This window comes from Oncorhynchus clarkii, chromosome 12 (genome assembly GCF_045791955.1).
Source record: "Oncorhynchus clarkii lewisi isolate Uvic-CL-2024 chromosome 12, UVic_Ocla_1.0, whole genome shotgun sequence".
NCBI lineage: Eukaryota > Metazoa > Chordata > Actinopteri > Salmoniformes > Salmonidae > Oncorhynchus > Oncorhynchus clarkii.
The window spans coordinates 48,057,935-48,084,825 of record NC_092158.1 but is presented as its reverse complement, the minus strand read 5'-3'; the positions used below and the strand labels follow the sequence as shown (position 1 = coordinate 48,084,825).

The 26,891-nt window shown below is 43.4% G+C and overlaps 1 protein-coding gene across 2 annotated transcripts in view; it reads left to right on the top strand.

Moving 5' to 3' along the window:
- The window catches only part of LOC139420760 (transmembrane protein 132E-like), a 367,970-nt gene that overhangs the window by 200,111 nt on the left and 140,968 nt on the right, over positions 1–26,891 (top strand). Inside the window, exon 1 of one of the 2 annotated variants that reach the window (XM_071170970.1) lies at positions 12,891–13,018. The exons of the other annotated variant lie outside the window; for it this stretch is intronic. Within the exon in view, the coding sequence (XP_071027071.1) occupies positions 12,988–13,018 (31 nt within the window). The 5' untranslated portion in view covers positions 12,891–12,987. Of the gene's footprint in view, positions 1–12,890; positions 13,019–26,891 lie in introns of those variants that run through there. 2 annotated transcript variants of the gene reach the window in all.

Here is a 26,891-nt window from a genome sequence, read left to right as displayed (position 1 = left end):
CATTCAATAACAGCGGTTGGTTCAATGGTGGGTATTCCAAGATGAGAATGCAAGCTCTTGGCCAACTGTGTTGTCTATGCTGAAATATCTGTGGCTGCAACTTTGAAGTCTTAAAATGTCTTATAAAACATTTTGAAGGCTTTTAAATAATTTACAGCCACTGTCAATGTTGTTCTCCTTACTCTTTGTACAAGTTCATTACAGCGGCAAAGAAACAATGATTCTCCTTCAAAGGGGAAGGTGTTTTTTTTATGGTGAATCTTATTGCGTCACCTGTTTCATTCGTCTCTACTCTCCCCGGGTTGAACCCTGCAGTCTCTTGAATCAAATGAGACCTCAATTATAGACCATAGATCAGGGCTACCCAACCCTCTTCCTGGAGATCTACTGAAAATCCATATTGCCATAAATGTACACATTTTTGGTGGAAATGATAAATCATCTATATATTACGATAAAGCATTTTTTGGGGGGAAGTGCTGGCCAATATGGATAAAATGTAACATAAATGTAACACATTTTGCTATTTTATAATAACAATAAATACAACAATTTAAAAAAAACAACATTTCTTAACACTAGAACCTTTAAAGCAGCCATTTCAACTGCTCATGAATGTATTTATTTTATTACTCTGTCATTTTAAGTCATGCCCTCCTCCGTCCTTGACTTTTCCAAAATAATTGTTTATAACACACTGCCGTTGTTAGAATCTCAATATCACAAACATAACTGGAGTTATAACCAGTTTTAGTAGGGCATGTCATTTTTTGAATGGTTTTGCCTCATTTCCCCTCCTCCTCCTGATAGGGCCTGCTCTGCTCCTCCTGACATGAAGGGGCCGTGCCCAGTTGATAATCGCCCTGATAATTGCCTCAACTGAACCCCAACTATACTGAAGTAAATTTCACACGAGATTAAATAAATGAACTAAAGTCTGATGGGGGAGAATGGGTGAGTTGATGAGCGAGAGGAAGCGAACTATGCATAATTATGTAATCACCAATTGTGAATAAAGTGCAGGCTATTGTATTGATCTAATCTAATTTATAATCTCAAAATGGTATGGACCCTATATCAGTCCACCAAATCCAATCAGTTTTATCAGTCTACTCTGGCCAACTTGGAGTACACAGTGAGAGCGTGCGTAATTTACGATGGCAAGAAGACCAAGACGAATGGATGCACATGCTGTGTTAGCATTGCCACAACATCTGAATGAAAACGACTCAGATGGTGGGGGAAGAAATAATCATGGCATTTCTGATGATTATTCTTCTGTTTCTGAGCCTCTGTATGCACTGAGCGGGTGCCTGTGCCACCACCAAACCGCAGTGAAATGAAACTGGGAGAGAGGAAGGGACTGTACCGTACCATTTGGATAGAACAAGCCGGTGACCATGCTAAGAGATGATTATCAGCACAAAATGTAATCTGAGAGAGCAGGCCCTACATCTCAAGCAAAAAACATCAGCAACGCACTCACCAGCTTTCGTTGTTTTTGTGACATGAAAAATGCTCCAGCTGATGCCATTGCTGGAAGAAGCACAACATGACAATAATTGACTACTGTCATATCGACACTTATAATGCTAGTATTGCTTTTGTGCTGATTTTCACTATCAAGCACACTTCACTCTTATGTTTAGGCTACTTTTATTTATCTATTATTTTACCAGGTAAGTTGACTGAGAACACGTTCTAATTTGCAGCAACGACCTGGGGAATAGTTACAGGGGATGAATGAGCCAATTGTAAACTGGGGATTAATAGGTGACCGTGATGTTTTGAGGGCCAGATTGGGAATTTAGCCAGGACACCAGGGTTAACACCCCTACTCTTACGGTAAGTGCCGTGGGATCTTTTAATGACCTCAGAGAGTCAGGACACCCGTTTAACATCCCATCCGAAAGACGGCACCCTACACAGGGCAGTGTACCCAATCACTGCCCTGGGGCATTGGGATATTTTTTTAGACCAGAGGAAAGAGTGCCTCTTACTGGCCCTCCAACACCACTTCCAGCAGCATCTGGTCTCCCATCCAGGAACTGACCAGGACCAACCCTGCTTAGCTTCAGAAGCAAGCCAGCAGTAGTATGCAGGGTGATATGTTGCTGGTCAACATCTACTGATGTTTGTGTTTAGGGTACTAATGTTTTCATCATTTGACCGCGTGTCTTGCTGATCGTGCGTCTTGGTGGTTGGGGTATTTTTTAAAATGTTTTTTAAATACAAATAAGCTGTTACCACGTTCCAACGCATACAGTATGTGCTCTGTTTCATAGTTGTTGCAAAGGCACTCCATGAATAAAATGTATTGAACACTTTAAATATATATATATATATATATATAGTCTGCAGTAACAAATGTATTTATTACGCTGTTATAATGTTGCAGTCGGGATGACTGCACATTAGCTTGAAGGGGGGTCCCCCTAGGCCCAGTGGTGCTAGTGTTAATGGACAGTTAACTTTACATTAGTGGCAGGAGACCATTTTTTCCCCAGTGCCAGGTAAGACAACTGAGATTGTATTTTGATGTGCAACTGGCAAAATAGGATCCAGAATTATCATATTTCTTTATGGCTCATCAGAGATTTTGCCGACATCTTTGTGACTCTCTATAATTAGAACAACCATAGTTGCTTTGAAAACGGTATTTTTCCCTCAATTGCATTTTCAGCAACGATCATAATATGCTTCTCAAAATGCATTTCTCCCTCCTCCGTGAGCACTGTGGGGAGAGGGAGTGAGAGTGGCTCGCTCACACAGCAGCCGACAGCAAAACAGGGACTGGCAGATACTTTCATTGCAGGAATCAACATAATGCATAGGCTATTACTGTTAACCAAATAATGGTTTTAGAACAATCTACAGGAACGTTAGGTAGCAAAATGACCGACGTACTCATTGTTGGTGTTGGGAATTTTTGGTTTATTGTCCCAGCTCTAGTAGACCTACAGCTGATGCAACATCCAAGCATTAGTCTTCAGTAATATATTAAGGGGCTTATTAACAGAGGTCATTGGTTCCAGCTGTTACCTTTGGCTTCTTTTGTCTGTGATAGTTTCCTCATGAGGGTGGCAAATGGCCCCCTGTCGAATTAGATTAGAAAGGCTAATCAGATCTCCTCATTGCAAAACTGTCTGATGTCCCACAAACTAGAACCATTATGTCAAAAATGTATATTGGCTTGTGACCTGTGTACGGCTTAGACTATGTATTGGTTGAGGGATATTGCTCATGTGACTAAAAAGCTATTTCCCAAGGGATGTATGTGTGTATTTTCATTTTCAGTCAGTGTGCTTTTGGGATTTGAGGTTTGTGGATGCCTTGTGGTGGCAGGTAGCCTAGTGGTTAGAGCGTTGGGCCAGTAACCGAAAGGTTGCTGGATTGAATCCCCAAGCTGACAAGGTATCTTTCTTCCCCTGAACAAGGCAGTTTTAACCCACTGTTCACCGGTAGGCCATCATTGTAAATAAGAATTTGTTCTTAAACTGACTTGCCTAGTTAAATAAAGGTTAAATAATAATAATAAATTGGTGGATCATGGGATGATTTTGTGTGACATGATTGGCTTAATGAGAGCAATATTTGAGATGAAGAACTCTTGAGCACTTCACTCATTCTCACTGAGGCCTTATTTGATTCAGGGTCAACAAGTGGATTGATTTGAGATAATGTATTGTGCCTTCTTTCCTTTAATTGTGTATTAGATGTTTTGGAATCTGAATTGCAATATTGCTGAGTGCAAATAAGTCTCACCTCATTTGCTGGCGACATGTGACTTTGTGCAGAACGTCATGTTGTTCTGACTGGGAGTTCTGTACCGAGCTATTTGTTTAGCTGTTTGTGTTCAGGTACAAGGACAATAGAAAAAACAAACATGGAACCAACTTATTAAACTGTTATTGGTTATTGAGGGTGAGCACAAGTTTCTTCATGCCAAATAAGAGCTTTGGCGAAGAAGAGATTGCATGTAAGTCACTTTAGGTAAATCAAAACAACATTTGTTCTGTTATTAATTTCCATTTTCTATAAAAGTACGTAGGGTTAGACCTGTATTGCTACAAGTTGCAAGCACAAGACATGTAAGAAAATTACCAGCCAACACAAAAACATGGCTTTCGCGGTTAAAACATGGTTCTTTAAAGTCATTTTTCGACTTAGCGCACGCAACAACCTGCAGCACAATACCCCATCACGTGATGCAGCAAAATCCGTTAAGTGAATGAGCCTCACCAACATCCCCCTGCCTTTTCCTCATTGAGCGAAATGCCTGGGTTTGATATAGGCACATAATCGCCCTGCCAGGTGGTTCTGAAATGTAATTTAAATAGAGTAGCACCCCTTCTCAATGTTTTCTCTAGACTCCAAGTTGTCATGTTCCATCAGGTAGCGGCAAATTCATCATTAACATGACACCTTTATTGCCGCAATCTCTGCCATTACTCTCTCTGCCAATGTTTCTGCTGAAAAGGAATGATATTAAAGCCCTTCAATCCCTGTGATGCCCTTACCTGCAAAGTGTTTACGCTGGAGCCCGAGTGCTCCCAGCGGCTTCTTCCCCCCTTTAAATACTGCATGGGGGCCATCAATACACGCGCCATACGATACACAATGGGGAAAAGCTCCATTAGGACAGACCAGGAACACGGAGGTCCAATCTCGTATTGATTCCCAGGGCAGACTTGATAGCCGGCCCCACTATACTCTGAAACTCAATACACTGGCTCCAGCTATTAGGGCCTCTTTATTTTTCTACTGTCTGATGGCCCACAGTCATGGCCTGCTTTCTATGCATAAGTTGACACGTGGCCCCCAATGGCTTCCAGGCCAGCTCATTTACTTGTATGTTTTTCCATTTTTATTTAGTCATTTATCTGTAAGGGGACTTTTGATGTCTTTGTGTCTGCGTGTCTGAGTCTCTCGGTGTCTCCTCGCACCCTGTTGAGCGTCTCACTTGACAGCCACAACGCACAAATCGGAATGCAATATGTGGATCCAGTTTACTGTGTGTGGCGATGGACAGACCGTTGGTACTATTCAACAGACTATACAGTTGGCACAATTCACACATCAAACATGCCAAAGCCTCTTGTGACAAATTCTCTCTGATCTATCATCGTGATGGCCAGCTGTCAAGCTCCTTTACACACACACACACACACACAAACATGGGGGGGTCAAGTGGTGTGTTAACTAAAAACGATCCCTCACAACAGCACCTGACCCCAGCCGCCAGTGCATGTGAGTAATCGGTCTGTTCTCTACTTCATAGAGTGAATTACAGCCAGAGATTTAACTGCTGTCAGCCACATGGCCTTTGTCGAAATCAAAGCAACGTTTCCAGAATATTCCCAGTTAGACACCAGGATTCAGGTGCATCAGCATTAGAACTGCTAGAGGTGCTCGTCAAGCCCCTTTCTTGGGAGAGGCCCCCGGACGGGAAACCGATGACAGATTGGAATTTCCAAGTAAAATTTGCAATTGAGGATGCAGATGACACTAATATTACACTTTGCTTGGCAGCGCTTAAGCACTCGTGAGGAGAGAAGAGTGTTGGGTCCGTAGAGAGACGCAGCCAATCACATCGCTCTCTCCAGACCCGAACGCATCAAAGGAACCGTGCGGTAGCGCTTTGATTGGTTGACTGTCTTGACAGGGAAGACATATGATCAGCGACGAGGTATGTACTGCTCGGAATAGAGGGGCCGTTATAGATGTTTGTTTTGGTTTTGTCGCTCATTTTCTTTCCCCTCCATCTGTTTGATGTGCAAATGCAGATCTTGATGCCTCGGGATTTTTAGTAGAGAACACAAAGCAGATTATTTTTAACCCCCTATAGTCTTTGTTTTTGTATTCCAAATAGTTGTCAATGCCCCAGATTTGCTCATTGTTTCATCGCTCATTTATGAACGTATTGATGATTATTCATGTTTCGGCATAATAAGATGTGTGTTTCATCGGCAAATGTCAAAATTCTTTGTATGATATACTCGTGACTACCAAAGTGGTAAATCATATTAGCTGGCATTATCGGTGGTTCAAGTGAATTCCTGTGACACCTTGGCTTATTATGTTTGTGTAATCTTTACTTAAGTTTCTCAAGTTCATTAGTAGACTAATTAACCACAAGCAATTCATCGTCTGTCAAAATCCTGATAATCAAGATGCCTTAAAGCGATAGTATAGACAGTTGTTGTTGCAAATGAGGGATTCTGTATTACTTGTTGGCTATAAGGGACCATTTCTCTAATACACTTAACCATATGATCAAATATTTGGCCGATAAACGCACACCTACAGTAGATCAAAGTTTTGTGTTTCAACAATATATATATAAACTCGGCAAAAAAAGAAATGTCCCTTTTTCAGGACCCTGTCTTTCAAAGATAATTAGTAAAAATCCAAATAACTTCACATATCTTAATGTAAAGGGTTTAAAATCTGTTTCCCATGCTTGTTCAATCATGAACAATTAATGAACTTGCACCTGTGGAACGGTCGTTAAGACCCTAACAGCATTCAGACGGTAGGCAATTAAGGTCACAGTTATGAAAACATGGTACTAAAGAGGCCTTTCTACTGAAAACACCAAAAGAAAGATGTCCAGGGTCCCTGCTCATCTGTGTGAATGTGCCTTAGGCATGCTGCAAGGAGGCATGAAGACTGAAGATGTGGCCAGGGCAATAAATTGCAATGTCCGTACTGTGAGACGCCTAAGACAGCGCTACAGGGAGACAGGACGGACAGCTGATTGTCCTCGCAGTGGCAGACCACACATAACAACACCTGCACAGGATCGGTACATCCGGACATCACACCTGCTGGACAGGTACAGGATGGCAACCACAACTGCCCGAGTTACACCAGGAACGCATAATCCCTTCATCAGTGCTCAGACTGTCCACAATAGGCTGAGAGAGGCTGGACTGAGGGCTTGTAGGCCTGTTGTAAGGCAGGTCCTCACCAGACATCACCGACAACAACGTCGCCTATAGGCAACCCACCATTGCTGGACCAGACGGGACTGGCAAAAAGTGCTTTTCACTGACAAGCTGTGGTTTTGTCTCACCACGGGTGATGGGCGGATTCGCGTTTATCGTCGGAGGAATTACATTAGCATTACACCGAGGCCTGTACTCGATTTGGAGGTGAAGGGTCCGTCATGGTCTGGGGCGATGCGTCACAGCATCATCGGACTGAGCCTGTTGTCATTGCAGGCAATCCCAATGCTGTGAGTTACAAGGAAGACATCCTCCTCCCTCATGTGGTTTTGATTTTGACCCCCTCCTTTGTTCAGTACACATTATTCCATTTCTGTTAGTCACATGTCCGTGGAACTTGTTCAGTTTATGTCTCAGTTGTTTAATCTTGTTAAGTTCATACAAATATTTACACATGTTAAGTTTGCTGAAAATGAAAACAGTTGACAGTGAAAGGACGTTTCCTTTTATGCTGAGTTTATAAAATATATTTTTACTACCAATGCACCATCAATGTCTTCCCTCATATGATGCCTTTTCAGGGGTTTCTTTGAAAACCCCAATGATGTAATTATGGGCTTATCTCTATTTTACAATGACTCTGCATACTTTAACTCCTTAAAAGAATAGCTAGATCGCACCACTTATTTCCACTCATTTTATGGATTACACGGATTAGATTGTCCTGAGTGAGTGTGAAATATGGGAAAGAATGTGTCACGGCCATTGGTCCCCTCTTCACCCAGATATGACGCAGCCAGAGAAAGGAGGTAGAGCCAGCCGCATAAGACCCATCGACCCCCTTCAAGGTCACTGCCAGCCCTGCAATTATGATTGGCGCCATCTTTGGTAGGAATACTAGTCACCCACATGCCCCCCGCCCACTATACCCCAGAGCTTACAGGGTTTCCAAAAGCACCGGCCAACAAAGCATCTCCACAGATCCCGGAGTGCTCGAGTCAGCTCGTCTGAAATTGGACGCACATGAGGGACCAGCAAATGGAGCCTTCCAAGGCTTTAGTCAAGGCTGTTGAATTAAACATGAAACCGGCCACTGCTCCTCAAAAACGTTTTTTTTGTGGGTGTAAGAATATGAAATCTGACTTTGTGTCATCTTTGTCTTTTTGGGGAAATTTGTTTGGGGATCTTATGAATGGCATTATGCGTCTACATTATTTGGCATAAAGTATTCCAGCTTTTGTAATCATATATGTCCTGGATTGAATTGCAAATGTCAAGAGGTTTGAATACATCGAATACATGAATATGTTGAATACATCTTACGCTGCACCTACCAAACCATGAAAGATGGGATTTGAACACGTTGTGATCAAAAAACAATACTATCTAGAGGTTGATGATCACCCTGATGTGACAGCTAGTGACGGTACAAGTCCCCACTTGTCACTGATCCTCATGAAGTGTTCCTCTTCTGTCCCTCCCCTTCCACCTCTGAAAAAACATACTTTTCTGCAAAGTCATCCATTTTTCCTACATCTCCGAATAAAGTGCTTCAATGTAAAAGCATAATGCCATTCCACCTCTCTTCTCCATTGATCACCATGCGAGTGAGCTGCAGAGAAGTCGAGCCTGTCTGCCTGTCAGTCTGTCTTTCTGGGGCTCAGACAGATATCACAGTTCTCCTGTGATCAGATTATGGGGGTTCAGTTTAGGATTTAGACGTGTCGTCATTGCGATGAGTGGAGGTGGAAATTTGCACTCAGGTTGCGGAGTGAGTGCCTGAGCACAAATTATACCAGCATGCACGAGGGTTGGTTGCCGTTGGCTCGTTAGGTTTCGAGAGGGAAGAGATAAGAGACCGAGAGCACTGAGAGAGCGGTGCCTGCTCCAAAGTAACCGTCAGCTTCTTGAACGCAGCTTTACTGAAAGATTGATGCAGATCCACGTGAAAAGGGCGGTAGACAAAGGGTTTCGGAAACCCTTAAACTTCTTTTGAAGGGTCTTTGCTGAAGGTGAGATGTGAATACATGAAGGTAATAGAGCTAGAGACCAACTTTTGATAGAACTAGGAGCTAGTGCATTTGTTGTACCCTGAATATGGCATTCTTTTGTCAGATTGTTTTGATGTTGTGTTGAGCAGGCTGCTGTTTCCTTTTTCTCCTGGACGTGCACACATAATCAGATGTTTGGCGAGACGTCTGCTCCCTGCGACCGCTTGTCCTACAGAGGGGGGCGCAAGGCAGGTGCTATGGCCTGACATTTAAATGTCCAGTCACCCCTTCTGGTCTAATCCGCCTTTTGTGAGTGATTAGCAATATCCTGGTAACTCCACTTCAGGGAAGCGGGCCAGGAAGGAGGCTGGGAGGGGTCAGGCATGAGCAAGGACAATGCCCCGACACTAACTACGCTGTCTAATTTCATTACCCTCGCCTTGCTAGCAGCAGCAGTGGTGTGTGTGGGGTGGGGGACTGGAAGAGAGGGAGGGGGATAGTCGATTTTTAGGGAGATAGAGGGGACCGACAGGTGCAGCGGGATACAGTAATGTGCAATAAAAAGAGGGAGCAGGGTCGCTCCTCGCCCAAAATAACGCGATTAGGCGAGGGGGTTCAATTAGATATTAAGCTAGCAGCATAATGTTACCCACTCTTTCTGGAGGTTGATATGGAGGCTGTGTGCTTGTAAACAATTGTGTGATCCCGGGTTGGCCCGCATCTCCTCTGCTCAGTCGATATCGCAGCTGACAAAATTAGACTCTTAAATCCACCCCGCAGCACTCTACTAGAGACAGAAAGAGAGGTGGAGGGATGGAGAGAGAGGTAGTAAAGAGGAGTTTTTATTTATTTTAACTCCAGCCGTCTAGTCCTTTGTGGTCTTATCACGCCGACCTACGATTCTGATGTAATAAGCTTCAGCAGGACACGTTTTAAACCCAGTGTGAGCTCTGAAAGCCGTTTGTTTGGGTGGTGGCAGCCCTCTCTTCCACTTTTGAAATGCGCTATTAGATGTTCCTCCGTTTTGGCTAGAATGTTTCTGGGAGGCTGGCTGAAGGCCTATGCCCTTGGCTTTGTTGTCAGCTGGTTTGCTATACTGTTTCCCCTCTCTGAATATCAAATGGGTAGTTCTAGGCTAATGTTGTTAGCTCATACATTATTCATGCACAGGAGCCATACAGTATATTCATACATTCTTTAAATAATTGTGGTCTCCCTTTGATTAAATATTAATTGTTGTTTTTTCTCTGTGTTTCTCCTCTCTTCCGGTTCTGCCTCTCCCTCCTGCTGTGCACACTACCTGGCACAGGTAAGACCCCATTCTTCGGACAAAACTATAAGAGTGGACGCAAACTTAACTTAGCCCTTTTTAATGCATTGTATTTGTTTTATCTCTGTCCTAGTTTTAATCCTATTGATTATTTGATGGTCCACTGTCTCAGTGGTTTGAACATAAGTTAGCCTTATCTATTAATTGTGTGTGTGTGTGTGTGTGTGTGTGTGTGTGTGTGTGTGTGTGTGTGTGTGTGTGTGTGTGTGTGTGGCTGAGTTATCTATTTATGCTTTGTGATTGTATGGTTTGTGCTATGTGTTCCTGTGTCTCTCTGTGTGTGTGTCCCCTCTCCTCAGAACGTTGATTGATTTGTGCATTTGCATAATGCGATTATGATTGATTAGCGTTACATGCTGACCACACCGCTCGCGTTGCAAAATAAATGTAAACATACAGAGTGTACTTTTAAAGGGAGTGCTCCTAATCTTAGCTTGTTTCCTGTATAAAAGACACCTGTCCACAGAATCAATCAATCAATCAGATTCCAAACTCTCCACCACGGCCAAGACCAAAGAGGTCTCCAAGGATGTCAGGGACAAGATTGTAGACCTACACAAGGCTAGAATGGCCTACAAGACCATCGCCAAGCAGCTTGGTGAGAAGGTGACAACAGTTGGTGCGATTATTCGCAAATGGAAGAAACACAAAATAACTTTCAATCTCCCTCGGCCTGGGGCTCCGTGCAAGATCTCACCTTGTGGAGTTGCAACGATCATGAGAACGGTGAGGAATCAGCCCAGAACTACACAGGAGGATCTTGTCAATGATCTCAAGGCAGCTGGGACCATAGTCACCAAGAAAATAATTGGTAACACACTACGCCGCGAAGGACTGAAATCCTGCAGCGCCCGCAAGATCCCCCTGCTCAAGAAAGCACATATACAGTGGGGAGAGTATTTGATACACTGCCGATTTTGCAGGTTTTCCTACTTACAAAGCATGTAGAGGTCTGTCATTTTTATCGTAGGTACACTTCAACTGTGAGAGACGGAATCTAAAACAAAAATCCAGAAAATCACATTGTATGATTTTTAAATAATTAATTTGCATTTTATTGCAAGACATAAGTATTTGATACATCAGAAAAGCAGAACTTAATATTTGGTACAGAAACCTTTGTTTGCAATTACAGAGATCATATGTTTCCTGTAGTTCTTGACCAGGTTTGCACACACTGCAGCAGGGATTTTGGCCCACTCCTCCATACAGACCTTCTCCAGATCCTTCAGGTTTCAGGGCTGTCGCTGGGCAATACGGACTTTCAGCTCCCTCCAAAGATTGTATATTGGGTTCAGGTCTGGAGACTGGCTAGGCCACTCCAGGACCTTGAGATGCTTCTTACGGAGCCACTCCTTAGTTGCCCTGGCTGTGTGTTTCGGGCCGTTGTCATGCTGGAAGACCCAACCACGACCCATCTTCAATGCTCTTACTGAGGGAAGGAGGTTGTTGGCCAAGATCTTGCGATACATGGCCCCATCCATCCTCCCCTCAATAAGGTGCAGTCGTCCTGTCCCCTTTGCAGAAAAGCATCCCCAAAGAATGATGTTTCCACCTCCATGCTTTACGGTTGGGATTATGTTCTTGGGGTTGTACTCATCCTTCTTCTTCCTCCAAACACGGCGAGTGGAGTTTAGGCCAAAAATCTCTATTTTTGTCTCATCAGACCACATGACCTTCTCCCATTCCTCCTCTGGATCATCCAGATCGTAATTGGCAAACTTCAGACGGGCTTGGACATGCGCTGGCTTGAGCAGGGGGACCTTGCGTGTGCTGCAGGATTTTAATCCATGATGGCTACTAATGGTTATCTTTGAGACTGTGGTCCCAGCTCTCTTCTGCTCATTGACCAGGTCCTACAGTGTAGTTCTGGGCTGATCCCTCACCTTCCTCATGATCATTGATGCCCCACGAGGTGAGATCTTGCATGGAGCCCCAGACTGAGGGTGATTGACCGTCAACTTGAACTTCTTCCATTTTCTAATAATTGCAGTGTTGCCTTCTCACCAAACTGCTTGCCTATTGTCCTGTAGCCCATCCCAGCCTTGTGCAGGTCTACCTGATGTCCTTACACAGCTCTCTGGTCTTGGCCATTGTGGAGAGGTTGGAGTCTGTTTGATTGAGTGTGTGGACAGGTGTCTTTTATACAGGTAACGAGTTCAAACAGGTGCAGTTAATACAGATAATGAGTGGAGAACAGGAGGGCTTCTTAAAGAAAAACTAACAGGTCTGTGAGAGCCGGAATTCTTACTGGTTGGTAGTTGATCAAATAGTTATGTCATGCAATAAAATGCAAATGAATTACTTAAAAATCATACAATGTGATTTTCTGTATTTTTGTTTTAGATTCCGTCTCTCACAGTTGAAGTGTACCTATGATAAAAATGACAGACCTCTACATGCTTTGTAAGTAGGAAAACCTGCAAAATCGGCAGTGTATCAAATACTTGTTCTCCCCACTGTACATGCCCATCTGAAGTTTGCCAATGAACATCTGAATGATTCAGAGGACAACTGGGTGAAAGTGTTGTGGTCAGACGAGACCAAAATGGAGCTCTTTAGCATCAACTCAACTCGCTGTGTTTGGAGGAGGAGGAATTCTGCTTATGACCCCAAGAACATAATCCCCACCATCAAACATGGAGGTGGAAACATTCTGCTTTGGGGGTGTTTTTCTGCTAAGGGGACAGGACAACTTCACCGCATCAAAGGGGCAATGGACGGGGCCATGTACCGTCAAATCTTGGGTGAGAACCTCCTTCCCTCAGCCAGGGCATTGAAAATGGGTCGTGGATGGGTATTCCAGCTTGACAATGGCCCAAAACTCACGGCCAAGGCAAGAAAGGAGTGGCTCAAGAAGAAGCACATTAAGGTCCTGGAGTGGCATAGCCAGTCTCCAGACCTTAATCCCATAGAAAATCTGTGGAGGGAGCTGAAGGTTCGAGTTGCCAAACGTCAGCCTCGAAACCTTAATGACTTGGAGAAGATCTGCAAAGAGGAGTGGGACAGAATCCCTCCTGAGATGTGTGCAAACCTGGTGGCCAACTACCAGAAACGCCTGACCTCTGTGATTGCCAACAAGTGTTTTGCCACCAAGTTCTAAGTCATGTTTTGCAGAGGGGTCAAATACTTATTTCCCTCATTAAAATGCAAATCAATTTATAAAATTTTTTACATGCGTTTTTCTGGATTTTTTTTGTTGTTATTCTGTCTCTCACTGTTCAAATAAACCTACCATTACAATTATAGACTGATCATTTCTTTGTCAGTGGGCAAACGTACAAAATCAGCAGGGGATCAAATACTTTTTTCTCTCACTCTACATGTTATTCAATTACTGCACTCACACTGTTAGCGCGTGCCAAGGAGCATCTGCGTTGCCAAGGGCTAAAATAGAAGTCAGTACTATTTGTGACGCTGAACACGGTGCAAGTCCTGCCTCTCCAATCTCCTCATTGGTTTATAGAAGCAGATACCCACGTGCCATCTCCTCATTGGTAATATCCACGTGGGTGATTGAAAGATGAACTGAGTTCGGTCGGTCGTCGTGGTAACTATGAGATGCCAATCGCCATATAAAGTCCAAAGAAGAAAAAGCCTGGAAGGAGGTGACTAGAGATGACTAGAAACGATTCGGTTGATCGTTTTATGTGTAGATTAATTGTCGGAGTAGAGGACCTTGTTCATTTCAGGTAAAATAACAACTCAACGTTTAAATCCCAGGACAAATTAGCTAGCAACTGCAAGCTAACTAGCTAAATTGCCATAAATGTTTAATGCTTTTTGACCTGTCCCCAAATTAATATAATTGGTTCAGAGTTTGTTTTGATATTTTAGCCTGCGTGTCGCGATCGCGTTTGGTTTGGGGGAACAAATTCTATTTGCGCACGATAGTGCACATGCGCAGCCGGTTTGGGTATGGTGTTAGGCAGTAGCAGGTGTCAACCGGGGTTTGATTGAGGCATGTTGGTCGCCCTGATCATGTTGGTCGCCTTGCTTCCCACAAGTCATCCAACACAAGCATGATCACAGCAACGACGCCACCCATACCACCAACTCACTTATATTCTGCCGTGAATTGCTTTCCGTTAACCGTGCCAAAATCTGAAAATCGGGAGGCCTTCAAATGTAACCTCAGAACAATCCAACATGCAATTTCTGTCTGCAATTTTCACCTGTTCTTTACTGCCTAAACGAGAGCGAGGAAGAGGTAAAAGTCTCACCCAGTCAGGGAATGGTGAAAGAGAGAGAGGCATGGAAGAAAATAGATGTAGTGAGAGAGAGGGGGTGGTGTAGATTCCGTGATGTGCAGTCGGGGCTCTAGCCTCTGACCACGGGTCGGACAGATGGACCAAGGTCCTCCGAGCCTTTCCTAAGCGTGTTTGCTTTGCTGATGTGTTTTGCTGGCGGTGGAGGCCACGAAGGCAATGGAAGCACGAAAGTGGCTGGGGCCACGTTGGGGGAGACAGGTGGCCTCCCCCCGCCTGCATGCGTTCTGTGTTTGTGGCCGATCGGTTTCCCGCCGTGAGGTGAAAGGCTAAAGTGTAGCAACGCCTCCAACTCTTGTTGGATTTGCACGCTGCCCCCCCCCCCCCCTATTTCTTATCTAGTGTGTTTTATTTGATTTGACCAGTCACTGTCTGAAAAATACTATTCCCCTTAAACGAGCAGGAAGTCATGATATACACAATGTGTATAAGTTGAGACGACTGCCTTATTATACCTGAAGATGATAAAGACATATCTCGACAGGTAATAACCACACATCCACAATCTTCAGTTGAAATAGTGACATGAACAGGAGGAGGATAATTTATCAGTGATATGAGATTTTTGGGATGCTATGCAGACAGTGCTGGCCTATGTTACAGTAGGAAAGCCTCCCCCTATCTGGGCCCCATTTTCGACTGCATAGATCATCAGGCCTTCATTACTGGCCTGCCACTTTGTGGGGACGTTACCTCGGTACCAACCCCCTTATCCCCTCCATCTTCTCTCCTCGGTTTCTTTGTCGCTCTCTCTCCCTCCTTCTCTTTCGCCCTACACCCCCTCCTCTTCCCTCCATCCTCTCCACTCCTCCGTCAAAACCATGTTAATGTGAAATTCTTGGGCTTTTTCAGCCATGTATCAGTTGAAGAGTTACACGTTCATTACAATCTTGACAGTGAGGACCAAGGTGTGGGGAGCGATGGCACACACGCTGCACTTCAATCAGCCTGCCGCATCCTTGGGAGAGATGGAGGAGAAGAGATATGGAGGGAGAAAGAGAACGGGGGTAGAGATGCAGGAGCAGTGAGAGGGAGGAATGGAGTGTGGAGAGAGAGAGAGGAGAGAGAGGGAGAGTGATGACGGGAGAGAGAAAGTGAGAGGGCAAGAAGGAGGAAGAATGAGAGTGAGTGGAGTGAGATGGAGAGAGAGACAGAGAAGAGTGAGGCAGGGTGGAAGAGAGAAATGGAGAGAGGGAGGAAGGGGAGGGCACAGTTGTATACAGTGTGAGTGTACAGTTCTTCTACAGTAAAAAAAACTAATCAATAATATGTGATTGTATAAGCTTAACTTTGTCCCATCTTTATATTGCACCTCATAAGCATTTATAGACTACGCCACATCTGCATGCAGATTGTCCATGTCCATTTTAGTGGATCCCATTTAATCCCTGTTAGAAATGTTAATACCGCACACACATCCATTTAGCGATGTAGAGATCCTATATAAAAGTATAGAATATCGCATTTTGAATTTATTCCATCCTGTTTTCACCTGCTAAAACAAAGGATAAATTACATTTTTTAAAGAATGCGATTGGAGGGTGTATTTCTGAATGTTTAGACAGAGATCAGGCCTATGATCCTAGATCAGCACTCCTATTCTGAGAGGCTTGCTATATACGGCCCCTTGACTACTTTCCCCCAAAGAGAGCACTTCACTCCCACACCATGATGTCACTACACTGACATACACTAAATGGCCAAAAGTATGTGTACACCCCTTCAGATTCTGCTATTTCAGTCACACCCGTTGCTGAAAGGTGTATAAAATCGAGCACACAGCCATGCAATCTCCATAGACAAACATTGACAGTAGAATGGCCCATACTGAAGAGCTCAGTGACTTTCAATGTGGTACCGTCATAGGATGCCACCTTAAGTCAGTTCATCAAATTTCATCCCTGCTAGAGCTGCCCCGGTCACCTGTAAGCGCTGTTATTGTGAAGTGGAAACGTCTAGGAGCAACAACGGCTCAGCCGCAAAATGATGGGCCACACAAGCTCACAAAACGGGACTGCCAAATGCTGAAGCCTGTAGCACATAAAAATCACCTGTCCTCGGTTGCACCACTCACTGCCAAGTTCCAAACTGCCCCTGGAAGCAAGGTCAGCACAAGAACTGTTCATCAGGAGCTTCATGAAATAGATTTCCATGGCCAAGCAGCTGCACACAAGCCTAAGATCACCATGTACAATGCCACGCATTGGCTGCAGTGGTGTACAATGTGCCTCCATTCGACTCTAGAGCAGTGGAAACCCTTTCCCTAGAGTGATAAATCTGGGTTTGGCAGATGCCAGGAGAATGCTACCTGCCTGATTGCATAGTGCCAACTTCAAAGTTTGGTGGAGGAGAATTAATGGTCTAGGGCTGTTTTTCATGGTTCAGGCTAGGCCCCTTAGTTTCAGTGAAGGGAAATCTTAATGCTACAGCATACCACAAGAGGTTTAGTTGCACATTAATTGGGAAGGACCGGCTCGTTGTAACGGTTGGAGCGGAATACGTGGAATGGTATCAAATATATCAAACCGTCTCTCACAGTTGAAGTGTACCTATGATAAAAATGACAGACCTCTACATGCTTTGTAAGTAGGAAAACCTGCAAAATCGTCAGTGTATCAAATACTTGTTCTCCCCACTGTACGTAACAAAATGTGGAAAAACTCAAGGGGTCTGAATAATTTCCAAATGCACTGTACAATAACCCATCTTTTTAAAGTGGAATTATGTTTTTCAAAATGTTTTCAAATTCATAACTGAAAGCTGAAATGTCTTGAGTTAGCAAGTATTCAACCTCTTTGTTGTGGCAACCGTAAAGTTAAGGAGTACATTTTTGCTTTACAAGTCACATATTACTTATTATTATTATTAATTATTATTTCATGTGTGCAGTAATAGTGTTTAATATGATTTTTTTTAACTACCTCATCTCTTTACCCCACACATATGCATCGTCTCACAGTCGAACAGTGAATTTCAAGCACAGATTGAACCAAAGAGACCAGGGAGGTTTTCCAATGCTTCGCAAAGAAGGGCACCTATTGGTAGATGGGTAAACATTTTCTAAAGCAGCCATTTAATATCCCTTTGAGCATGGTGAAGTTATTAATTGCACTTTGGATGGTGTACCAACACACCCAATCACTACAAAGATACAGGCGTCCTTCCTAACTCAGTTGTCGGAGAGGAAGAAAAACGCACAGGTATTTCACCGTGAGGCCAATGGTGACTTTACAACAGTTACAGAGTTTAATGGCTGTGATAGGAGACTACTGAGGATGGATCAACAACATTGTAGTTACTCCACATTACTTATCTAATTGACACAGTGAAAAGAAGGAAGTCTGTACAAAATAAAAATATCCTAAAACATGCATCCTGTTTGCAACAAGGCACTGTAGTAATACTACAAATGTGGCAAAGCAATTACATTTTTGACCTGAATAGAAAGTGTTATGCTTGGGGCAAATTCAACACAATGCATTACTGAGTAACACACTCCATATTTTCAATCATAGTGGTGGCTGCATCATGTTATGGTTATGCTTGTAATCGTTAAGGACTGGGGAGTTTTTCAGAATAAAAAATAAATGGAATGAAGCTAAGCACAGGCCAAATCCTAGAAGAAAACCTGGTTCAGTCTGCTTTCCACCAGACACTGAGAGATGAATTCACCTTTCAGCTAGACAATAAATAACCTAAAACACAAGGCCAAATCTACACTGGAGTTGCTTACCAAAAAGACAGTGAATGTTCCCGATTGGCCGAGTTGCAGTTTTGACTTAAATCTACTGGAAAGTCAATGGCAAGACCTAGAAATGGTTGTCTAGCAATGACAGCGCTTGAAGAATTTTGAAAAGAATAATGAGCAAATGTTGCGCAATCCAGGTGTGGAAAGCTCTTAGAGACATACCCAGAAAGACTCACAGTAGTAATCACTGCCAAAGGTGCTTCTATAAAGTATTCACACAGGGGTTTGAATACTTACAGTATGAAAAAAAAATTTCAATACATTTGCAACAATTTCTAAAAACATGTTTTCATTTTTTAATTATGTGGTATTGTGTATAGATAGGTGATGAAAAACATTTTTTATCCATTTTAAATTCAGGCTGTAACAACAACATGTGGAATAAGTCAAGGGGTAATGAAAACCTTTATTTGAAATTGTCACCGGATGCATTTGCTCCATTGATTACGTTTTTGTTGGCGGTTCGCTCTGATTCTTTGCACATTTAAAATGAAATACATTATCCTATGGCTCACCCCTGGCATAGCAATGGTCCATTTGGTAACAACTCACTTTAAAGGGGCACTATCTATAACTATCTATAACATTAACATTATGTTGTGCTAAACTTCCCCATTAAGACACCATTCATATCTCACACAAAGGAGACACGTCATGAGGGCTCACGACAACCCACCTTCCCATATTACAGATGACATAACTCTGTCACTTTATGGACACCTGTGTCATGAGGGGTCATGACAACCAACCTTCCTCTTATGAAGATGATATAACCCTTATGACAGATGACATAACCCTGCCACCAAGCTAAAATGATAAAACCCTGAGATGTCATGCCCCATTGAATTGATAGCAGTTTCATGCTTCATGTGGAATTGATACCAGATATGACAGGTGTGTGCTTGGTTGTTATGACAGAGATTGTGTCACAGCCATCTCAGTGTTTTGTGTGTGTAATGAATATGTATGCGTGGGCTTAAGTATACACATAACCTCAGCAAAAAAATAAACATCCTCTCACTGTCAACTGCGTTTATTTTCAGCAAACATAACATGTGTAAATATTTGTATGAACATAAGATTCAACAACTGTGACATGAACTGAACAAGTTCCACAGACATGTGACTAACAGAAATTGAATAATGTGTCCCTGAACAAAGGGGGGGTGGGTCAAAATCAAAAGTAACAGTCAGTTTCTGCAGTACATCTCCTCCTTATGGACTGCACCATATTTGCCAGTTCTTGCTGTGAGATGTTACCCCACTCTTCCACTAAGGCACCTGCAAGTTCCCGGACATTTCTGGGGGGAATGGCCCTAGCCCTCACCCTCTGATCCAACAGGTCCTAGACATGCTCAATGGGATTGAGATCCGGACTCTTCGCTGGCCATGGCAGAACACTGACATTCCTGTCTTGCAGGAAATCACGCACAGAACGAGCAGTATGGCTGGTGGCGTTGTCATGCTGGAGGGTCATGTCAGAATGCTCCTGCAGGAAGGGTACCACATGAGGGAGGAGGATGTCTTCCCTGTAATGCACAGCGTTGTGATTGCCTGCATTGACAACAAGCTTAGTCCGATGATGCTGTGACACACCACCCCCAGACCATGATGGACCATCCACCTCTAAATCGATCCACTCCAGAGTACAGGACTCGGTGTAACGCACATTCCTTCGGCAATAAACGCGAATCCGACCATCACCACTGGTGAGACAAAACCGCGACTCATCAGTGAAGAGCACTTTTTACCAGTCCTGTCTGGTCCAGTGACGGTGGGTTTGTGCCCGTAGGCGACGTTGTTGCCGGTGATGTCTGGTGAAGATCTGCCTTACAACAGGCCCACAAGCCCTCAGTCCAGCCTCTCTCAGCCTATTGCAGGCAGTCTGAACACTGATGGAGGGATTGTGCGTTCCTGGTGTAACTCGGGCAGTTGTTGTTGCCATCCTGTACCTGTCCCGCAGGTGTGATGTTCGGATGTACCGATCCTGTGCAGGTGTTGTTACACTACCACTGTGAGGACGATCAGCTGTCCGTTCTGTCTCCCTGTAGCGCTGTCTTAGGCGTCTCACAGTACGAACATTGCAATTTATTGCCCTGGCAACATCTGCAGTCCTCATGCCTCCTTGCATCATGCCTAAGGCACATTCATGCAGATGAGTCAGATGAGTCAGTTGAAAGGCCTCTTTAGTGTCCTAAGTTTTCCTAACTGTTACCTTAAATACCTACCGTCTGTAAGCTGTTAGTGTCTTAACAACCGTTCGACTTTTGCATGTTCATTAATTGTTTATGGTTAATTGAACAAGCATGGGAAACAGAGTTTAAACCCTTTACAATGAAGATCTGTTATTTTTATTTTTACTCATTATCTTTGAAAGACAGGGTCCTGAAAAAGGGACGTTTCTTTTTTTTGCTGAGTTTATTTGTGTCCCACTGTGTGCATACTCTTTCCCGCGAGTCCTGATAGCTTCTTTGTCTGCCTGCAAGGCATGCTTCCTGGCGTGCGGTGTAGTGTCTAGCGGGTACAGTGTGGGCGACTCGGAGGCTCAGTGGCGGCCCCCGGTGACCTGACAAACAGCAGCTGTGACAGGGTCATTGACAAGGCTGTCACTATTCCTGACTGACAGACATGCAGGCCCTTCCTGTCAGACATCATTTGGGAGGGGAGGGGGGGGGGCAGTCACGGAGAGTGGGAGCATACAGAGAGGGAGAGGTAATAGGCACGTGCACCGATTTTCATTGTCGTTGCATTGTGAAGCAGTGAGTAAATTACTCACTGGCATTTGACACACACACACAGGTATTTGAGCTGTTTGAGCATTGCAAGGATGTTTTCTTAGTTGGCCTCATCTCATTCTAGCTCTTGCTTTGAAACGCAGAAATGAATGTGTTGTGACATCGCTCTGAGTCTTTTTGGCTGTTCCGGTGACTCAGCATCTACATTCTGTTTGTGACACAAGGCTGCGTGTCTGTGGGTAACCTGTTTAGGAGCTCTGATTGCAATGACGCTCAATGATCAGAGAAATGTTGTTTTACAGATTGAAGGTTTTCCTTCATAGCGAGGATATTCCTCCAGACTGATACAGAACTTTATTTTGGCCACAACAAAGCTTTTGTTGTTCTCTTTTGTGCTAGGGTACTTGGGTTTTGGCCCTCAAAAAGAAAGTGGACTTTTATACACTTTATACAAGATTCATTCACTTCTTTCTTTTTCTAAAGGTAGCCCATTGTTCTAATTGCTGGTTTGGGATGAAAGCATTTGTGGTTGGAGACGTACAGACATACAAGCATTTGTGGTAAGAGATACTTGAGTTGTCTGCGATGTATTTGGTTGCTCATTACAAACCGGCCTGATCAGAAAGAGCTGCGTGTGTGTCCGTGTCATATCTTTAGAATTAGTAGGCTTCATTTTTTACATTTGTTGAAATAAGTTCAGCTTTGAAGATAAAAAATGGTATTAAAGGAATTGGGAGACCAAGGTAATGACATTGTAATTTCAGCAAAGCAATTGACCTGATTTATCAGATTTATCACTATCAAACAAACCATTTAATGTGTAGAAGCAATATACTAGTGGTAGTGTAGTAGCAACATAATAGTAGTTGCAGCAGCAATTATAGCGTGTATAATAGCGATATGTCTCAAGCCCACTTAACACACATTTTACCCCATCTCTAATGGATGAAGGTCATCATTTTAGCACGTTGTGTTCTGCTCTGAGAGCATTTCCCCTTTCCTCTCTTCCTTTCTTCTTGTCCTTCTCTTTCTCTCCTCCTCCTTTCCATGTGTTTTGTATGGCGGGCACATCCCTGGGAGACCCAACTCTCGCAGTAGCTTTTATTAGCAGTGGAGTAATCAAAAATGCATCTTTCCTAGGCGCCATGCAGCCTCGGCGCTTGAACAACACTACAGCCCTCGCTACGTGCATCTTTTGGGGCCTGGCTCTCCTCCCCCACAAGTGTTCCTCCAAAAAGAGAGTACAAGCTGCGAGCTGCAATAACAAATGCAGGCTAAAAGAGGACTGTGAGGACCCAATCTCACTTTCAAGAACTTCCTTTCATTTGGATCCAGGAGGGGTCAATTTGGTTCAACATGCTGCTGTATGCTGGCACTAAAACAATGGGCCTCGTTATGGAAGACTGTGGTCTTGATGTATAGAGATGCACAACTTTAGACATGTTTTTGAGCCTGTAAGTAATGAATAATGATATGGATTTATACAGGCTGGTGCTTTTTCGTGAACTCAAAGTGCTTTGCATTGTATGGAGGCATCTCAACCAATGCTGTCATTTGGAAAGGGAAGTGGGCCTACTACAAGCATCAGTTTGTATTATAGCCCATTCAACCTAATCCAGTGTATAATCTAGCATTATACACTGCCTTCACAAAGTGTTCATACCCCTTGATTTATTCCACATTTTGTTTGTTACAGCTTGATTCAAAATGGATTTGGTTTCTCAACCATCTACACACAATACCCCATAATGACAAAGTGATTTTTTTTTTTTTTTTACAGAAATATCTAATTTAAATAAGTGTTCACACCCCAGAGTCAATACATGTTCGAAGCACCTTTGGCATCGTTTACTGCTGTGAGTCTTTCTGGGTAAGTCTAAGAGCTTTCAACACCTGGGGGCCTGTATCTTTGTGGTGACTGGGTGTATTAATACAACATCCCAAGTGCAATTAGTAACTTAACCATGATCAAAGGGATATTCTGCTTTTTTACCCACCTACCAATAAGTTGCCCTTCTTTGTGAGGCATTGGAAAACCTCCCTGGTCTTTGGGGTTGAATCTGTTTAAGAGACACTGCTCGAATGAGGGACCTTACAGATAATTGTATTTATGGGGTATATAGATGAGGTAGTCATTAAAAAAGCATTTTAAACACTATTATTGCACATAGTGAGTCCATGCAATGTATTATGTGACTTGTTAAGCATATTCTTACTCCTGAACTTATTTAGGCTTGCCATAACAAAGAAGTTGAATACATTCACTCCTGACATTTCAGCTTTAAATTTCAGTCAATGTAAATAGTCCGGGTGGCCATTTGATTAATTGTTCAGCAGTCTTATTGCTTGGGGGTAGAAGCTGTTAAGGAGCCTTTTGGACCTAGAATTGGCGCTCCGGTACCGCTTACCGTGCTGTAGCAGAGAGAACAGTCTATGACTTGGATGGCTGGATTCTTTGACAATTTTATGCAAATACTGTTGATCAGTATAATTAACTAAGTCCCATGAAATCAACCAAAACAAGCTCACAAATTCAAGGCATGCACACACCCGTATTGAATATGCATTCACCTCTGTTGTGAATAGGCCTATGCTACATCTTTATTTACCAAGTTTATCAATAGAGATTTACCATTCAAATAAATTATTACCATTATGTTGTTGCATAGTTAGATTGGTAAAACCTTTTATAAAATCGATTGTATGATTGTATAATTGATTCATCAATGCACACTTAAAAACATCTAAGCTTTAAAATGGAATGATATTGAACTCAAAAGATCTGTCTGGTATCGAGTATCGTGATACTTTACATGACCAAAAGTGTGTGGACACCTGCTCGTCGAACATCTCATTCCAAAATCATGGGTATTAATATGGAGTTGGTCCCCCCTTTGCTGCTATAACAGCCCCCACTCTTCTTTGAAGGCTTTCCACTGGATGTTGTAACATTGCTGCGGAGACTTGCTTCCATTCAGCCGCAAGAGCATTAGTGAGGTTAGGCGATTAGGCCTGGCTCGCAGTCAGCATTCCAATTCATCCCAAAGGTGTTCGATGGGGTAAAGGTCAGGGCTCTAAGCAGGCCAGTCAAGTGTTTACACACCGATCTCAACAAACCATTTCTGTATAGACCTCGCTTTGTGCACGGGGGCATTGTCATGCTGAAACAGGAAAGGGCCTTCCCCAAACTGTTGCTACAAAGTTGGAAGCACCGAATTGTCTAGTATGTCATTGTATGCTGTAGCGTTATGTTTTCTCTTCGCTGGTACTAAGGGGCCCCAGACCATTATTCCTCATCCACCAAACTTTACACTTGGCACTATGCATTCGGGCAGGTAGTGTTCTCCTGGCATGCGCTAAACCCAGATTCTGTGAGCTTGTGTGGCCTACCACTTCGCGACTGAGCTGTTGTTTCCACTTCACAATAACAGCACTTACAGTTAACCTGGGCAATTCTAGCAGGGCAGAAATTTGACGAACTTACTTGTTGGAAAGGTGGCTTCCTATGACGGTGCCACTTTGAAAGTTACTGAGCTCTTCAGTAAGGCCATTCTACTGCCAATGTTTGTCTATGGATATTGCATGGCTGTGTACTCAATTGTATACACCTGTCAGCAACGGGTGTGGCTGAAATAGCCGAATCCACACATTTGAAGGAGTTTTCACATAGTTTTGGATATATAGTGTTCTAAACCTGGTATCGAAGTAAGAATTCTGGTATCATGACAACACTAGCAAAGACTAGCTGCCTGTTCTCGGGACACAAGTGAAATTGGTCAAAGGGAAGGTCTGGAGTTTGTCTGTGGATTGAAAGGCAACACTGTTGCTAATAAATTAGCTTGGAACACTGTCTGTTAATGATTTAGTTGAGCACAGAGCAGCACCATGGGAGAGAGTGAGAGAGACAGGGATGGAGACCGAGTTAGAGAGAGAGAGCAAGGATGTGGGCAGCTGTCAGTAATTTTAATGATGAGAGAGAGTTATGCGAAAGATCAAACCAGCAGCATGGCTTCGCTGTTTTCACCAGTGCCCTATGATAATAGGTGTGTGTTTACTGGTCTGTGTGCTTCGTAGAAACATTGAGACAAAGGTGCGTCTGTAGAGAGTAAGAGTGTTCTTAATAGTCGCAATCTGGTTCATCACCTATCGGCTCCCACTACCCCATTTCTGGTAAGCTCCTTAGGGAACATCTGAGCTCCACGTACTGAAGTGAATGACACTTTATAGACAGTTGACACATCCAGCCTGAGCTTTCACCACAATGTAAATAGAATCTCTCACCAGTATGACTTGTGGTTATAATAATATTCTTGGCTGCCGTGCAGTAACCGCAAGCCTTTATCTAGGCAATTTTGGCAATACTATTGTTGAATAGTGTTCATAATACACTTGTGTTCATAATGTGATTATTGGCTAGGCTATGCTATGTTTTGCAGCTTAATTGCTAGAAAGAGATGTTCTGCAGACTTGCTGGATGGGGTTAGGGATTGGAGAGATATTTAAGCTTTTGTGATGTAAAGCCAGTTACAACAATATGTTTGATATTACAATGCCATGATGAATAATTAATTCCTTGCCTCTCAGGTACACCTTCTCCCGAGTAGATTGTTTCCCAAAGATATGGGGAGAAAAAAGGCTGTGCATACATTACAAATGTTCTCCAAACACTTTGCTGAGAAGGCAGGCCAAGCCGATTCCTCCCCAATCTCTCACAGCTGTTGCCATGAATAATTGACACCCCCCTTCCTGGTTCTGCCCAAGTTGCATCCTGGGACCTCATCAGAGGAACACTCCCGTAATTACAACAAGCAGAAATCTTTTTGTTCCCCGGGTGTTTGCGGACGCATTTTAAGCGAGGACCATTACACAGAGTTGCACAGTCGTCTTGTCATTGTGGGGACAATGTGGCGCAGTTTACATCCTGAGTACAGTCATACTGTATGTCATGCCAGAGGTATGGAATTATTCAGAGTTGACCACTTAACTGAAATCCTTTTCAGCGGAGATTGGGTATTTTTTTCCGGGTTAGTGGGGATGGTTTTAGCTGCCGACTAATTCAAAATCTTTACTTGACTGAGTCATTTCAGCACTTACGGTGGATGAGTGAGGGGCTGTGCTTGATTTACTGATGTAATAAGAGCTAGGGTTTGAAATCTTGTTGAGGTAATAGTTTTATTTAAAACCTATAATGTTTTTCTATCCCTCATTCATTAGGTGTTATGGAATTTCTTATTTTTCCATTTTCTTGCTTACCGTCAATGATTTGATGCCCCTGTAAGTACCCAAGGACACTTCAGACAAACCTGTACTGACAGCTGCGATGCAACAATTATCATATCAAGTTCTCGCTAATAGCATGCTTGTTTACATGGTAATTGCTCAATTAGACGTCTGAAAACAGGATTGGAAAATGTGAGGACGACTGACAGATCACTAGCTAATTAGCAGCAACTAAAATGACATGTATAGTTATTTTTTCCCAACTTGGTAAGCCATCCAAATACAAATACTGTATTTAGTGAGAATGTTAGGATCGTGGTGAGTCGTGTCCTACCCAGTAGTCACTCCAGGGAGATTTGAGGCAGGTTGACAACTGACGTGATTCCCAAAGTTTAGCCTCCCCCTATATTCTAAGAGCTTTTGAAGGCCAAGGAACGGTAAAGCCGTCAGAGCTCGCTCCGCTAATCTCTCTTACACACCTTTTATCACCATGACAGAGCGGGAGATGTGATAGACCGCTCCACAACAGGCCAGGAAAGCCATCTGTCAAAACCGCAAGCAGTGTTTTTCCAAATGTCTGGCTTCTATAGTGCAAGGAGGACATTGCTTAACAGGACTAGAGCACTCGCTGCACATTGAAAGACCTTCC